This window comes from Engystomops pustulosus, chromosome 7 (assembly GCF_040894005.1).
Source record: "Engystomops pustulosus chromosome 7, aEngPut4.maternal, whole genome shotgun sequence".
NCBI classification, from domain to species: Eukaryota; Metazoa; Chordata; class Amphibia; order Anura; family Leptodactylidae; genus Engystomops; species Engystomops pustulosus.
In genome coordinates, this window is record NC_092417.1 from 108,151,600 (window position 1) to 108,170,024 (window position 18,425).

At 45.1% G+C, this 18,425-nt stretch overlaps 1 protein-coding gene across 2 annotated transcripts in view; it reads left to right on the forward strand.

Annotated features, from left to right (window-relative positions):
* VAT1L (vesicle amine transport 1 like) overlaps positions 1 to 18,425 on the forward strand; it is an 82,970-nt gene that overhangs the window by 37,963 nt on the left and 26,582 nt on the right. For both annotated transcript variants that reach the window (XM_072117496.1, XM_072117497.1), the window contains one exon: positions 10,023 to 10,238. In XM_072117496.1, the coding sequence (XP_071973597.1) occupies positions 10,023 to 10,238 (216 nt within the window). The remainder of the gene's footprint in view (positions 1 to 10,022; positions 10,239 to 18,425) is intronic.

Here is an 18,425-nt window from a genome sequence, read left to right on the forward strand (position 1 = left end):
CGATGGCTGGTCATTCAGAAGAAACTCACATACAGTTTTCCAATAGTCTGCCATGCATGGAAGATTATTTAAGCAATTGTCAGACTTCATTTTTATCAAATGCAGAAAGTTAGTGAGAAGCAATGAATATATTGAAATATCTCCATGTGTATGAACGCAGAGAAGTGAATATACAACTAGCACACATCCTGATTTCCTTCTCGCATGCAGGTAGCCTTAGAGAGTACATAATCTAGGAATGGAAAAGAAAAGATTGCTCTCACCATCGAGGGCTTCACGGTAATGTAAATCTCCCCTTTAAAAATGCCTCAACTCCATTTGCTGCATGCAGTGTTTCTTAAATTTACTTCATAGTATTTACCCATTCAGCGCCGGGGGTAACTACAGTGGTAGCAGCCATAGCAGCTGCTTTGGGGCTCACATTGTTGGCGGGGCCCAAGCATCTGATGTTACACACTAAAGAATGAAGAATGTTGCACCATTATATACATATTGGGGCATATTTATCAAGCTGTCTGAAAGTCAGAATATTTCTAATTGCCCATGGCAACCAATCACAGCTGTGATTACCAGTGCTCATGAATATTTTAAAGGGGAGCTGTGATTGGTTGCCATGGGAAACTAGAAATATTCTGACTTTCAGACAGCTTGATAAATCTGCCCCATTATGTATATTACAGTGCACATCTTCCACAGTATACTGCAACACCCTCGCCGATGCAATGGCGAAGGAGTGCTTGCGAATAAGCCCCACAGCATGTCATCACATCACACAGGGGACATTGCAGTGGTTAATCCTGCCTGGCAAGGCAAAAGTTAACTTTGTGTATGATGCAAGATGTGTATAAACCTATCATCCAATGTCTTGTATTATATCCTGTCCTCTGTAAGCTGAGATGTGATTGGAGGAGCTGCCACCACCTGACCAAGGGGAGATAATAAAACCCCTGGCCAGGAATGTTCTAGAGGAGTCTCTCTCAGGAGAGAGAGGAGAGCAGTCTCTCCCAGAAGGGAGAAGAGACCAGTCCTGGTCAGACCTGAGGGTCTGCAGGACACCAGCTAGAGATCTAGTCAGCCAGCATACCAGATAAGAGCAGGAAGAGCTTAGCCCCTGTCACTGAAGAGTGGAGCTAATAGATTAGCTAGTATAGTGAGGAAAGGGGTATCATCCTACCTTCCAGGGTGATACCTGAAGCACTCCAGGACGAGCTGAAGCTTCCTATTAGGACACAGCTACCTCCCAGCCTGCCCCTGCATCCAGGCTGGTGAGAATCCCTCCTGTGGCTTCCTCCAAAAGCATCTCAGTACTCCATCACTCTGTTAAAGGCACGTTGCTGCGGTTCCTGTCGGTTCCAATAAAGAACTGTAAGTTGTTTTTGTTCAACCTCTGCCTCCGTCTGGTCCCTGCTACTACAGCTGCCACCATCACGGGCACCCTGTCCACCACACAGAGACTCATACTCTAGACACCAAAGGGTTGCCCCAGGGAGATCCGCTATAGCAGCCTCTCCCTCATCATTTCTTGCCAACACCACCCTACTGGAGACCTGCCAGGCTGTAGGACAGCCCTCCGGTTCCCCATACCAAGCACCGTGACACAAGCGTGCTTAGGCCGCAATCGCCAGCCACTCAGGTACTGCGGGCCCAGGCTGATCCAGGCCCCGAGAAAAGGCTAGGCCCGGTGGGGGATGTTGCAAGTGGCGTCACGAACAGGATTAATACTTCTGTGCCTTATTACGGCATTAAAGACTTTCCTTTATTAAAGACTGTGCTGCCTAACCCTGCTGCCATTCGGGTTTAGGCCCAAGTGATTGTGTGTTTCTGGATTGAACTGTGTTAATGCTGCCACGTGCTGTCGAGCGCCGCTCCAGCACTCAAGAGGTTAATCCCTGCAAGAACTGTACCAGCTCTGCTACATCCGGCGCTGCCGCGCCTAAAGATTTTACCTCAGAAACTGTGGCGCAGCAAGTAATTCCAGCCCGCCAAAATCTTCACTGGCGGGAAACCCAGACGACACACCAAGCTCCACCCACGCGCGAAGGGCGCGAACCCCGCCTGTGGTGCAGGAAAAATTAGAGCCCGCCACAGCTCTTGGCGGGAAGGACTTGAACTCCTCCCTCTGGCGCGACGCGGACTTCCTGCCCCGCCTCAACAAAATGCCAGAACTCATGCGGATCTTGGACTGTGAGGTCAGCACCATGTGGGGTCCTCCGCCATTCCCTCCTGTGGAGCGTCCAGAATTTTATGAAGTCTTAGAGACCATGGTTGTGGTCTCTGCGCAGCCGGTCCGGAGGCCCTTTGCTGGGCACCGGCTGCATCGAGGACTGACCCGAGCCTTCGTCACCAGGAGGTATGTCCAGACAGTGACGGAGTACCAACTACATCCCGGGCGGTTCCTCGTGCCTCTCCCGGTTACCATGCCGGTACCGCGGGCCCACGTGGAGGCGCCACGTGGGGAGGCCCCGACTCCTGTCTGGGCCTACTGCTGCTGTGCCACCTGCTACGAGGCCTACTATCCCTGTTCGGCCTGCTAGCCCTGCTGAGACGGTTCCGGATCCTCCGGCTGCTCCTGCTCCTGTTCCGGCACCTGCCCGACCAACACGGAGATCCGAGCCTGCAACGGAGCCACGAGCCCCAGCACCGGCACCTCCGAAGCCTCAAGGCCGAGGTGAGGCCGTCCGCCAGAGACTCCGAGACGCTGTATCCGAACAGCGACGCCGCGAGAAGGAGGCCCAGCGTTACATGGCCGGCCGGTCTGCAGCTGGAGCCTGGGTGGGAAAGAACCGCACCACCGGCATGGTCCGGTTCTTCGACAAACAGCGCGGCTATGGCTTCGCCACCCAAGACTACACCGGACGGGAGGTATTTATTCCCCGCCGGTCTGTTAAGAGGCCTGACTTGCCAGAGAGCCTGCACAACCTGAAGCCAGGAGAGTGTATTGAGTTCTCCCTGCAGGAGGGTCCCCGAGGACCATGGGCGGCTGGTGTGATCCGGATCCCCGACTCCGATGAGGACCGCTATCCACCGTATGACGAGCTGCATGAGGACGACGAGTGGCCGGAATCCCCGAACACTTCCTCTTCCTCGGCTGCGAGTCCCCGGGCGGTGACCCACGTGAATGCTCCGTCCACGGTAATCGTGAGTACGGGCCCCATTGCCATCCATGGGCCGGGCATGATCCAGGGCGCCACTCCCGCTGTCTCCCCTGCCGGGAGCCTTGCCAGGTCCCGTAGTTCTTCTGTGGGAGAAGACATCCAGGCTACTGAACCTTGTCCGGAGGTTCCGACGAGGTCTACTTCTCCACTTGCCGGTTACCAATGGGGTGATGACCCGGCCCCAGAAGAACCAGAGCTAGAGGGAGCCACGGCGCTGCCGCAGGCCCCTATTTATTTACTGCTGGACCCCTCTGTGGTCCCTGGCTCAGTTGAGCCCCCGGCTGGAACAGCCGACATCCCGGGCGACAGCGCTCCTCCCCCTGAAAGTCAGGAGGATGTTGCTGCACCTGCAGTACCCGCTACTGCCACCGGGTGTCCCCAGCCGGAACCTACTCCCGCTGAGGATGTACAGGATTCCCTGCTGGAGCCGGATCCTGTCTCTGCTGAACCCAGCGATGCCGAGTAACCCCTGATGGGCTGAAAGCCTTCTTCAGGTACTGGGTACATATGTATATTTATTTCTGCCCTACCCTATAGAGCCAGAAGCTGTCCTGAGACTCTTACCCTTATTTATCTCAGTGAAGAGATTTTCCACTATTATGTGCTATGATAGCACCCCTTCCTCTGCCACAGCAGAGATTCCTACCAAAGGACTCTGTCCCTCTACACATAGAGGAGACCCTTTGCTTCTTTATTGCACTTTTCCCCACATCAAGGGCTGTGCCCAGAAGATGGACTTTGCCATTAAAGACCTTCTGTGAGACTTTTGCCAACTCCAGGGAAAAGTTGCTATTGCTATTGACTTCTTATATTGCACTTAATGCCTTCCTTTTAGGTATGGACATTATGCCTGCACTTTTATGCCTTTTCCTTTTCAGGTAAAGAGACATTTTATCCCGCTACCCTGAGTAGCCTACTTATGTAACGTTTGTAACGCTCAAGATGTGTACCCATTGGGCTCCTAAGCCAATGTGCATTTACCTACTGTTTGCACACTGTCATAATATATGTCAGTAGTCTGCATTAACCCTTTCATAGGCTTTACAGGTTGTAGTGTGGCTGTGTCGGACCGTCTTTCTGTGAAACACTGACCGCTACCTTATCCCCCAAACCGAGGTTTGCACATGGGGGTAGTCCGTAAACTGCGGGTCCTTTGGGGACCGGGGGTGTTACAGAGTTAGCACCTGGATGCCACTCATACTATGGGTAAGGATGCCAGTCAGGAGGTACTCGTGTCGCATATGCTAATGCAATGCAGATATACACATTATATATTTGTCGCCAGGGAAGAAGTGTTTACATAACAAATATACAGGCCTTGGTGCAAGGAGTGGATTACAGGACATGACACCACACCTTTCCTACTGTACAGTTCGGTTTAATGGCGTCAGCGACCAACTGTCAAGCACTTACATGTTTTGTCTTAGTCCGACACCAACCCAGGTGCCTGTCTCCAGGACCATGGGCGGTTTGTCCCTACACCTCACATAGCCTGCACTTCCCCGAAGTGCCCCTATCCACCTCTGCGCCCTCAAACCATCTGTAGTCGAGCCGAGGGCGGCTCTTTCAATTGCCCCGGGGGTATGCAACACCCTCGCCGATGCAATGGCGAAGGAGTGCTTGCGAATAAGCCCCACAGCATGTCATCACATCACACAGGGGACATTGCAGTGGTTAATCCTGCCTGGCAAGGCAAAAGTTAACTTTGTGTATGATGCAAGATGTGTATAAACCTATCATCCAATGTCTTGTATTATATCCTGTCCTCTGTAAGCTGAGATGTGATTGGAGGAGCTGCCACCACCTGACCAAGGGGAGATAATAAAACCCCTGGCCAGGAATGTTCTAGAGGAGTCTCTCTCAGGAGAGAGAGGAGAGCAGTCTCTCCCAGAAGGGAGAAGAGACCAGTCCTGGTCAGACCTGAGGGTCTGCAGGACACCAGCTAGAGATCTAGTCAGCCAGCATACCAGATAAGAGCAGGAAGAGCTTAGCCCCTGTCACTGAAGAGTGGAGCTAATAGATTAGCTAGTATAGTGAGGAAAGGGGTATCATCCTACCTTCCAGGGTGATACCTGAAGCACTCCAGGACGAGCTGAAGCTTCCTATTAGGACACAGCTACCTCCCAGCCTGCCCCTGCATCCAGGCTGGTGAGAATCCCTCCTGTGGCTTCCTCCAAAAGCATCTCAGTACTCCATCACTCTGTTAAAGGCACGTTGCTGCGGTTCCTGTCGGTTCCAATAAAGAACTGTAAGTTGTTTTTGTTCAACCTCTGCCTCCGTCTGGTCCCTGCTACTACAGCTGCCACCATCACGGGCACCCTGTCCACCACACAGAGACTCATACTCTAGACACCAAAGGGTTGCCCCAGGGAGATCCGCTATAGCAGCCTCTCCCTCATCATTTCTTGCCAACACCACCCTACTGGAGACCTGCCAGGCTGTAGGACAGCCCTCCGGTTCCCCATACCAAGCACCGTGACACAAGCGTGCTTAGGCCGCAATCGCCAGCCACTCAGGTACTGCGGGCCCAGGCTGTCTCCAGGCCCCGAGAAAAGGCTAGCCTCGGTGGGGGATGTTGCAATACAATGGCAACTAAGGTAAGAGAAGAAATGTCGAGGAAGGGGACAGCAGAATGACAGGACAAGGTTTTTTTTCATCTCTAATTGTTGCCATGTGCTTCCCCCATATGATCAGTAGCTACCTGTACGGATATATGTAAGTGTATAAATATTTATCAGTGTGTACATGTGTGCGTATAAGTTTGAGGGATTTTAATGCAGCAGAGGATTGTAAGTTTCTAGTAATTTGTATGAGACCCCATAAATAGAATAAACTTTTACCATAATAGGTGAGGAACATTACCTGCAGTGCTTTATAAAAAACACATATAAGAATACATTGAGAATTGCCATATGAAAAACCTAATTTTGCTCTAGAAAGATTTTCATACATTCCTAAATGAGGCTTCACCTTCAAGACTGTATGAAAACTGTGCCACATGCCAGCTTAACTAAAATTATTGTACAGTGTTACATAAAAGCAGTGCACAGTCCTTTGTGTATTTATATCCATCCCTGCAGGTAACAGTAAGAATCTAGTAATGGCTTAGTGACTGCAAAATGTATTTACGACATCTCAAGAGAGAGGCAATGAATGCGGCTCCCTTCTCCAATCCATTCTCCTGCACCACTTGGGAGCCACGATTGCTGAATCCACAAAGCCTGGCATACTTTTCCCATTCAAGGAGAAAAAATATATTACATTTGTAAACATTAAACCAATGCATCTGGTATTGTTTATTGTGTCTATCGTTTATCCTCAAACTGAAATGTCAGAAGATGAAACTGAATATTCTTACACTGCTTCCCTTAAAAGCAATTGCTTTCTGTGAAGTCTTACAGCTTTATATACAGTATAAAGTATTTTGAAAGGATTTTCTGGAGTTGAGAACCTCATTCCATATTACTTGAAAGGGCTTGGTGGTTATATCTGTTGAGGCCTATTGACAACAGTTCTAGTATTTCTAGAATTTGTTTTCTAACCTTGGACAACCTTTTTAAAAAAATATGTAGGAAAAGTTGTTTAACAAGGACACTGTCACCAGTTTTTACATCACTAAATTAAAAGCACCCACATGTAGGGTGCGAAATGAGTCAGCAAGTAAGCCTAACAGTCACTTTTTGCAGCTATAAACATTGTCATCTTTACAATGACACCGGAAACCATGGCCCTTAGAAGGGCTTAAAATACAGCCTCAGATAATCAATATATGACTACATAAACAGTGTTAAGATTTATTTAAAGGTAATCTACCATCAAAATCAAGCATGATAAACCTGGGACACTTACTTGTTGATCCAGGCATGTGACTCTGGTAAGCTGCTCATGTTTGTTATCCATGGCCACCTTCCTTCTAAGATCAACTTTAAAAAGTATGCTAATGATCCTGAAAGACTAACCTAGCCCAACTGTGATCTGGCTTTACAGGCTTTTACACTGTCTCACCCTCCCCCATGCTCCATGCACTAAAAGCAGGGAATACTCACTGCACAACTGCTGAGGGAGCAGGAAGGAGGGTGAGACAGTATGACAGCCTATAAAGCCAGATCACAGGTTAATTAGCATAATTTTAAAAGTTGATTTTAGAAGGAAGGAGGCCATGGATAACAGAAAATCTTGCATGATTTTGATGGCAGATTTTCTTTAATGAAAACTAGGCCAAAAAACAGAAGCAGTCAAGTACAGCCTATATGCTCCAATAGGAATTAAGATGTAATAAGCAGCCAGGTGCTTCTTATCAAACGCCTTTCCTTAAAGGGAACCTGTGCCCACATATAGCTAGTGACATGTTTCCATAGAGCTCTATTAACTCAATGCAATCTTTCTTTTAGAAAAATGTTTCCCTCACATCCCCATAAAATGATAGTTATCTTACCTGGCATAGAACCAGATTCCAGCAGGGAGTCAGAGGGGCCAGCAGACAACAGAGTTCACCATCTTTTTAGTGCTGCATTTTAGGGCTAGGGCTTGCGACACAATTTAAAAGTTAAATCCCACGAATCAGTCAGACAGTCGGCACACTCCCTTGAAGCTGGTGCCGCTGCGCCACAAAAGGATCGCGCGCGACACAATCCCAGTGCAGACACTTCTTAAATACCTGTGCAAGCCGTTTTAGTCCTGAAAAAGGTGCACAGTCGGACAAAGTGAGCAGCGCTACCCTTAGTAAATGAGCCCCTATGGCCTTTTTTTGGTCTGGAACATTCAAGCTAGTGTTAACACAATAGCAAGGACAGAAGAGATCAGCAATGAGTTCAGAAATTTTTAAAGGCTACTGGCAAACATTTTAATGTCTATAATAAGAAACATTACATGATCTTTCTAGTAGTAGATACCCAAGGTCAGATCATGCAATAGACAGAGGTTGTGCTATAGTTACTGTGTTATATGTTGATGTTGATGACAACTGAAAAAAAATATGTCTTGTTTGGGTTAACGGGAGTAAGACTTATCTTTGGGAAGGAAAAAATATGAGAACATGGCCTTAGTTTGCAAAATTGCATCTGAACAAATTTGAGGATTTCTCAGTGGTGCAATTTTCCAAAAGTGGTTAAAAGTTATACGGACAGCCATAAAATGCAGCAAAAGTTTCTAATGATTTCTTTTCCATGGCTGCATATATAACACAGTTAAATTGCCTATGGATGCAAGCAAATTACATTGCATGGAACTATGCCATCCACAGCACCACGGGAGGTGGTACTATACGAAACCTGGGACCGGAGTCTAAGTGGCACCTGGTCTTCACCAGAGCCCACCACAAAGCGGGATGGACTTGCTGCGGTAGTGTACCACCAGGTCGTTCCACAGGTGCGACTAGCCTTAGCAGGTACCTTAGCAGGAAACAGACTCGTGGTCAGGTTTAGGCACAGGGTCAGGGCAGGCGGCAGAGATGCAAAGTCAAGTCCAATCCGAGGTCAGCAATGGGAGGTCCAGGCAGACGGGAACGGGAACACGGGAAACAGGAATGCAGGAACGCAGGAACACAGGAACTCAGGAGCAGGAAACACACAGGAGCAGGAACACACAGGAACGCAGAAACACAGGACTCAGGAACACATAGGAATATCGCTGGGGAGCTTTCTCTAAGGCATAGCCACATAGATCCGGCGGGGGGAACAGGAAGAGGTTCCCATCAGGAAGGCAAGTGACCAGCGCCAATTATCGGCGCGCTGGCCCTTTAAATTTAACAGGGTCTGCTTGCGCGTGCCCTAGGCAGTGGGGACGCATGCAAGGACCTGCGGGAGACACCGCTGGAACCTGGTTAGGCGGGGGGCGCAGTGGGGCACTCCGGGGAACACGGGATCTGGGTCGCAGGGGAAACCGTGACACGCTTCATAGATGCCATAGCCAATTATGTTTGTGGCATTTAGTCCCCCCCTCCAAAATACCAACTGGTACCAATGAAACCTCATCCTCCCACAGCCTAAAGTATGGTGAAAAAAAAACACTCTAAAATGTTTTTATTGCTTAAATGTAAACTAAATATTTGTGTTTTTCAACCCCTTTTCCTTCAAATTAGCTTGAAATAGTTATTTTTAGTACATTATATATACCTTAATGTGGTTCAATAAGATATGGTTTTATATAGGTATGTCAAATTAAAATTTTAAACTCATTACTGCATTCTAAACTTTTTGCTTGGTAAATGTATTGTATGCAATTCCCTAACCGACAGAACAAATTATAAAATAAATATTTCACTTATCAAGCAGTCCTTAGCAGTAATAAGGCCATAGGAAAAAGATTGTCTGTCGCTTTTCTGGAGGCACATTTTGCAGGATCCATGAACACGGATAGCGCAGGTTCATGGTCTCTGTAATTGTATCCATCCGTCTTGCTGCCGACCATCCTCCTTTATTTACCATAGATCTGACAGACATGACTGTTCTCTTGTAACAAAGCTAGATTTATCATCATTTGTCTATTGTAATAGCTCTGGAGGTTTGGCGACAGCCTTTGAAAAATTAAAGACAGCAAGAAATCATAAAAAATTGGGCTAACAAAACTCTTTATTGGTATGTCCGGATTTTTTACAGTATATTGCATGAATATGCTTGGGGACAAGAGGTTCAATGGTTTTATGACTTTTCAGTTTTTTTACAGCGTTGGTCCAAACCTGTGGCTTTGCAATTTCTCTCAGGCTAACGCTACTACCATAGTATGTACAGACTAATGTTTTGGAAGTTTTTAATGCCCCCAATTTCACATTACTGCTTTATGATAAGTGTATTACATGAATTCCTGACCTTTATTCTTATGTTTTGTGCATTGCAACCTGACCTTTATTCTTATGTTTTTGCATTGCAGATAGGTGACAGAGTGATGGCCTTTGTCAATTACAATGCTTGGGCAGAAGTGGCCTGCACTCCTGCAGAATTTGTCTACAAAATCCCAGATGATATGAGTTTCTCAGAAGCAGCTGCTTTTCCAATGAACTTTGTCACAGCCTACATGATGCTTTTTGAGGTGGCAAATCTCAGAGAAGGCATGTCAGTGCTGGTTCACTCTGCTGGTGGAGGAGTGGTAAGTTAAATAACTTTTATTTTAAGAAAGAATTGAACTGAAAAGCTGGCCCTGACTGCTACTGGGCCATTGTAACAACTTGATTATTTTCTATTTTGAAGCTCTATGTCATTGTCCAGTTGTATGACCTATTTGACACTATCAAATATTTCATATGATATAAAGGGAAGATGGGAATACTTGGGCCTTTATTCTGTGGTTTGGCACCGAGCACTATATATTTCACCTTTGCCTGTTGCTAGTAAGGGTATCTATTTGCACATTGCCGCAGGCGGTTCCCTACTTAAGAACACCCGACTTACAGACGACCCCTTGTTACAAACGGACCTCTGGTAATGTACTGTACTTTTGCCTTAGGCTAGAATAACCAGCTATAAAAGCTATAATTAAAAGCTGTAATTAAGTTTTCTTGTTAATACTTGTTCTTATGACAATCCAACATGTTTAAAATCCAGTTGTCACAGAGACCAAAAACTATTTGGCTGGGGTTACAATTATAAAGTATATGGTTTCGACTTATATACAAATTGAACTTAAGAACAAACCAATGGAACCTGTCTTGTGCGTAACCCAGGGACTGCCTGTATATGGAACAATGCTACTTTTAATTAAACAAACATTTTTGCCGAAGCTCAGCAGGATGGGGGAGAGTTATCACCTATTTGGTTTCTTCTACTATTTTAGAGACTTTTTTTTATCTCAGCTGAGACTTATTTATCTCCACTGAGTCAAATAGGTCTCAACTGAGATGCAAAGGTCTCAAAAAGTATTTGAACAAACCAGACAAAGTAGTGTTAAATCTCCCCCAGTGACTTAAAGGGAACCTGTCACCATTTTTAGCACTCCCCCAGTCCCCACAGAGCATAGTACATACACTGCCATATTGTTTTTGTATAAAAAATTGGTTTTACAAAAAAAAAGATATGTTAAATTGTACTTTTCATTAGCATCTGCTGTGTGACTAGGCAGTTGCCCAATGGGAGGGTCTGGAAAGGAGCAGTCCCCCCCCACCCTTGGGAAACATGTGACCTTTTCAAATATATGAATAACTCCCCACACTCAGGATTTGCTGTAGAGGAGCACTGGGCGTCGCTAATCCAAGTGATGGGTGTTTTCATATATTTGAAAAGGTCACATGGAGTAGCTGTTCCCCAAGGGTGGGGGGGGACTGCTCCTTTCCAGCCCTTCCCATTTGGCAACTGCCTAGTCACACAGCAGATGCTAATGAAAGGTACAATATAACATATCTTTTTTTCTGTAAAACCAATTTTTAATACAAAAACACTTTGGCAGTGTATGTACTATGCTCTGTGGGGACTGGGGGAGTGCTAAAAATGAGTCTCCTGGTGACAGGTTCCCTTTAAGTGATGGTGGTAGCTGCTAAAAATTGATAAGCCAGGAGTTCCCGAAGAAATGTGTTTCACATGTGATGCAAATAAACGAAACAGGCCCCTATTAATTTTATTTATAGCTCTCCTATGAATTATTTATTTAATCCATGTAAAGTTCTCCTTGCTTTTTATTTCAGATTTAGTAATGTGTAATCATTTTTTATATGTAGCGCCTCCTAATCAAATATTTTATACATCATACCTGTCACAGTCTCAGGGGAATAGTCCCTTAGGACTAAGTAAGTGGACTCCCTGGACCACCGCGGGAGATAACAACCTTAGCCGTACCCGGGAGCGGAGTCTAAGTGATCTCCTGGTCTTCGCCAGAGTCACCAGGTCGCTCCGTGGGTGCGACTAGGCCCACAGTGGCAGCCAAGGTAGGGACACGGGGACCACAGGCAGGCAGGGCCACGGGAAGGCAGGCAGGACCACGGGAAGGCAGGCAGGCAGGACCACGGGAAGGCAGACAGGACCACGGGAAGGCAGACAGGACCACGGGAAGGCAGGCAGGACCACGGGAAGGCAGGCAGGACCACGGGAAGGCAGGCAAGCAGGACCACGGCAGGCAGGCAGGCAGGACCTCGGAAGGCAGGCAGGACCTCGGAAGGCAGGCAGGCAGGACCACGGGAAGGCAGGCAGGCAGGACCTCGCATGGCAGGCAGGACCTTGGATGGCTGGCAGGACCTCGGATGGCTGCTGGATTACCGGAGCGCCACAGGATACCAGGACCGCCACAGGATACCAGGACCGCCACTGGATACCAGGACTGCCACAGGACAACAGGACCGCCACAGGATAACAGGACCGCCACTGGATACCAGGACCGCCACAGGATAACACAGAACAAGGGAACACAGGAAACCAGGAACACGGGAACACCACGGAACACGGGAATCACAGAATCCACAGAGGCGTCTGGAAACGCTCGGGAACACGGAGGGCTTTCTCTTCAGTAACAGGACATGAAGATCCGGCAGGGGATGCTGGGAGTCGCCAGGCTATATAGCCGAGCCTGGAATGCCAGAGCCAATAAGGAGGACGCTGGCCCTTTAAGGCTGGGAGAAATCCGCGCGCGCCCCCTCCAGTGGCAGGAGCACGCGATTGCATGGAAGAAGCATGCGGCCTACACGCTGGGAGCAAGAGTGCAGGCCGGAGCCTGGAGAGGTAAGTGAGAGCTGGGGGAGCGGGGACCGCGGCAGCAGGCACGGGTACACCCTCAATCCGTACCGAGGATCGTGGGTGTAATCGTGACAATACCCCTCAAATCAATTATATAATACTTAGTGCCACTATAATCAGTTATCCTATACATAGTGCACCTCTAATCAATTATCTTATACATAGTTCCCTTTAACCAGTTATCTTATACATAGTTCCCCTTTAATCTTTTTTTTTTATAGTGAGCGCCCTCTAGTCAATTGTCTTATACATATTTCCCCATTGATCAGTTATCTAATACCTAGTGCCCCTCTAATCAGTTACCTTATACATGGTGCCCTGCTAATCAGTCATCTTCTACATAGTGCTCTTCTAGTATATTATCTTATACATAGTGCTACTCTTATCAGTTATCTTATACTTGGTGCCCCTCTGATTAGTTATCTTATACATAGTGCCACTCTAATTAGTTATCTTATACATAGTGCCACTCTAATTAGTTATCTTATATATAGCTCTCTAATCAGTTATCTTATACTTAGTACCCACTAATCAATTATCTTGAACATAGAGCCCCTCTATCAGTTATCTTATACATAGTGCCCCTCTAGTCAATTATCTTGTACATAGTTCCCTCTAATCAATTACAGGCGGTCCCCTACTTAAGGACACCCGACTTACAGACAACCCATAGTTACAGACGGACCCCTCTGCCCACTGTGACCTCTGGTGAAGCTCTCTGGGTGCTTTATTATAGTTCCAGACTGCAATGATCAGCTGTAAGGTGTCTGTAATGAAGTTTTATTGATAATCCTGGGTCCAATTACAGCAAAAATTTTGAAACTCCAATTGTCACTGGGGCAAAAGAAAAAAATTTGTCTAGAACTTCAATTATAAAATATACAGTTTCGACTTACATGCAAATTCAACTTAAGAACAAACCTCCAGACCCTATCTTGTATGTAACCCGGGGACTGCCTGTATCTTATACAAAGTGATCCTTTAATCTGTTATTTTATACATAGTGCCCCTCTAATCTGTTGTGTTATACACAGTGCCCATGTTTGTGGGATAGTCCAAGCCTGCCCAGTTATCAGTTTATCCATACATTAATAGAAGAAATAATAGAAGAAACTCAAAATATATTATAATTCGAAAATAATCCATGTTCAAGAATTGTTCACTGGATGAAACTCATTTTTATGGTGAGAGGTCTCTTTTAAAACAGAAATACAGCTATAGTATTAAAGACTAACTGTAATCTTTGTTTTTATGGGAGTATAAAATGTGAATTAACAAAGCAATCATTGGAAATGACTTCTGTGACTACAGCTGATGACTTATTCTTCATTCAGCAGGAATCAAAACTATTCAGCATAAATGTAAAAATACTTCAGAGCTATAAAGCAATTACCTTCATCTAAGTCTGCGAGAAATGGCTGATGTTATTTCTTTGCAATGTATTCTCATTCTTCTCATCTATGAAACTCGTAATAAGGTTTACAAGGTCATTTATTGTGGGGAGCACAATGTCATTCTGTATGTCAAGGTAATAAAGCTTTTCAGATCATGCTTAAAGAAGGGGAAGTGAAAATCAGATATAGGGAATCGGCAGTGTCAGACTGGAGTAGCTTGGGCTCATCAGAGAAAATGTTTTTTGAGGCCACCCTTCAAGTAACTAGTTAGAATACTATACTACTCCTAACTGAACTATTAAACACGCAAATGACATAGCATTCTATTAAACACAATGGGGGTTAAATTTGTTTTTTCCGGGTTTTGGACTTCTGTGGGGTTTTCTGCAACTTTTTATTTAAAAGACCCACAAAACTTGTACGCTTTTCTGCAATCTCTTCTAAAGTTTTTCCTACGCATGATCCGGACTGGAGTTTATTTGCAACTTTTTAAAAGCAATTTTTGCCAAAATTGCACCATTTTCATACATCGACATCTGGATTTTAAAGATATATTAGGTGTAACACGCAACATTGAAGAATTCTTATGCCTCTAACTTTGCCGGTTGATTGGAAAAGGAGCAAAATTTGGTTCAAATAAGCAAATATGCCAAAAATGTTGTAAATATAAGTAAAAAAGGGAAAAGTATAAGATAAAAAACCCCAACAGCATTTAACACCTTCAGGACACAGACCTTTTTATGTTTTTTTCCTGCTCGAATTTCAAAAGATATAACTTTTTAATTTTTGATCTGACCGGGGCATATAAGGGCTTATTTTTTCAGGAAGATTTGTATTTTCCAATCGGTTTATTTTTCATGGTAAAAATAGCATGATGATTCAAATTTATTAACCCTTTCCTGCAAACATACAGAATAAAACAGCTGTTTTGCCGCTTGTTTTTTAATTTAAACATGATATAATTATTCAATAGGTTCGTATCGTTAAGGAGATACCAAAAATCTACAGGTTTTCTTATATTTTACTACTTTAGCAAAAAAAAAAGTGTCGCCATATTCTGAGAGCTATAACTTTTTTATTCCTCAATCAAAAAGAGAGTAGTTAGGGCTTGTTTACTGTGGGAAAAGGAAGTGGTTAGATGGGTAGTATTATAGGGTACATCTGACTTTTTGATCGCTTTCTATTACATGTTTTTGGGAGCTAGGAAGCACTAAAATTGCAATTTTAAGTTAGTTTTTTTATTTTTATATTCCTGACAATAAGAGTATAATAATGTAATAGATGCTTGGCCAAGGTCACTACAGAAGTGACAATACCAATTTTATTTATGTATTTACAGTTTTTCACTAGGGGACTTACACTGGGGAGACCTTAATCACTTATACAATACTTTGCAGTACTTCAGTAGGGGACTGGAGTAACTGTGTAAGTTTATATGGGACTTTTGCAAAAAATCTGGCTTTGCACTGTGTTGCACAGCATTGCACTAGCAGTAGTTCTGTTTACGCCAGATTAATCAAGAGGTATAAAGTGAGACTTTTTGCTCCAGTTCCACAAAACCTCAATGCTACTTTTTTGAGACTTTTTTTGCACCAAGAAAGTCCAGGAAAACCAATGAAAAATAAACCAGTGCCGTGTTATTAGGAAAATGGTAACCATAGTTGGAAATTAGTAGTGAGCTACATAGAGACTTTTTGTAGTGCCACTGATTGATCTTACCTATTGAATGACAGCAGTGGTACAGGATTCTATGGAACTCCAACACTTACTGTAAATCTGGTGACACGCAGATGACGTCTTTAATTTGATGGGTATCTTTCATCTTCTCCTACCTCCTGGCGACCATGTCAGCCATGACTCATCTCTGCAGATATAGCAAAATAAAATTTTAGGTTCTCCGCTTGTTCTCATGCTCCACTAGGAACCTCTATTATGCCTCCCAGTAGCCAATATAGACACAGTGCCCCCCCAGCATCCAGCATTGTCACAGGCCCCACAGCTGCAAATATAATAGTGTCTTCGCAGTAGCCAATATAGTAACAGAGCCCCAACAGTAAACAATATAGAAGGCAGTATAGTATTATATAGAAATAGGTCCCCCACAGTAGCCAGTAAATTAACAGTGGGGAAACCCCGGAATTGCAAGCATAGTACAGGGTCCCACATAGTAGCCATAGTACAGGGGCCCCAGGGTAGCTAACAAAGTTAAGGGCAACCATAGTAGCCAGAATAGTACAGGCCCTCAAGAGTAGCCACAATAGTACAGGGTCCCCCAGAATAGCCACAATAGTACAGGGACCCCCAGGGTAGCTACAATAGTACATAGTCACCCAGAGTAGCCACAAAAGTACATAGTCATCCAGAGTAGCCACAAAATTACATAGTCATTCAGAGTAGCCGCAATAGTACATAGTCCCCCAGAGTAGCCACAATAGTACATAGTCCCCCAGAGTAGCCACAATAGAGCATGGTCCCCCAGTGTAGCCACAATAGAACATAGTCCCCCAGAGTATCCGCAACAGTACATAGTCCCCCAGAGTAGCCACAATAGTACATAGTCCCCCAGAGTTATCACAATAATATAGGAGCTCCCAGAGTAGCCACAATAGTAAAGGGTCTCCCAGAGTAGCCACAATAGTACAGGATCCCACAGAGTAGCTGCAATAGTACACAGCCCCCTCAGAGTAGCCACAATAAAACAACCCCCACCCCATCCTAGCCACAAAGTACAGGCAAATTATTACTTACAATACTGGAGACCCCCAGGGCAGACAAATACTGATACTGAAGACCCCCAGAGCAGACAATAATACTGGTGACCCCCCGGTGCAGACAAATTTTGTAGACCCCAAAGCAGACAATAATACTGGAGACCCCCAGAGCATAAATTTAATAATACTGGAGACCCCATAGCAGACCAAAAAAATAAATGAATCCTCTCCTGGCTCATCTTCTCCTTCCTGCACCACACTGAAGCTTCTTCTCTCCTACATGTGCCACTTTTCTCTGTGTCCCGTGCTGGCTTATGTGGCGGCATCAGAATCCGGAGCATAACTGCGCCAGGAGCAGAAGAGGACCCGGGAGTAGTACAGTACAACTGACAAGTACTTACCACTCCTCGGTCCTTTCCCGCGGGCACTCTCTTCAGCTTTGCTCACATACAACCATTGTCAGGAGTCAGAGTGGAGTGCCAGGAGAGTATCCGGGAGCAGTGAGAGCTACCCGTCCTCCTTTACCATATAAAGCTTCCATAAGTAATGTTACATCAGTTATGGAAGTGCAGCTGCATATGGCCTGCTGGCGCGGCTTGTACACACCTGATCCCCTTTTAAGTTGAGATGAATGTGTGCTGCACTTTATGTACATGCTCAGGAGTGAAGCTTCTCTGCTATAGGTTACAGGAATGAGGCACTGGGAGGGAACTTCAAGCACTGCTAGATTGACCAGGAAAACAGGACTATGGAGTCAGAGTCGCAGAGTTGGTGAACATTTTGGTGGAACTGGAGTCAAAGTTCTGGAAACTGAGGAGTCAGAGTCAGAGATTTGGCTTTTAGACTCCACAGCCCTGCTTGTACCATGTACTGTGAATCTCCTTTAATATGTAAATGAAGCCTTATAAGAGATCATCTTTTCTTTATTAATTTCCTTTTTTAAACCAGTCTTGGCTTTTAAAGCTTACAGCAAAATCTACTACAAAAGACTTTTATTTCACTGATAATGCATATTGTGGTTGTAAGACTGCTTAGATACCCCTTCATGGTGTTTCTAAATTGAAAAACCTTGCATTAGGCCTAGTATAAAATATTCTAACATTTTATGCCACCTATGTATTTCCATAGTAACAGTTAATAAACCAACTCTGTGTAATCTGATCCTGAAACCGCAGTACATTTCATCCATCTCCTACCTTTTGATAACCTGCTGAATGCATATTAAGAATAAAACTATAGGATAAACTAAGCATTCTATATGACTGTCTTTAATAGTTTCAAACTAGGGTACATGGGGTACATGTATCTTAAGTTTGGCTTTGTACTCCTCCCTTTTTTCTTTTTAGCTGGTCAGATATGTCTTAGATGTGTCTTTTCTAATGCATCTGACGTGAGGTCTTGAACAAAAGTCACAAATAAAGTCCCCAAAAGTCAAACAGCTGAAAGCTACTTTCTATACTTGACAGGCAGGCTGCAAGACACTTCATTTTTGGGGGGGCTATTCTAGGGCAT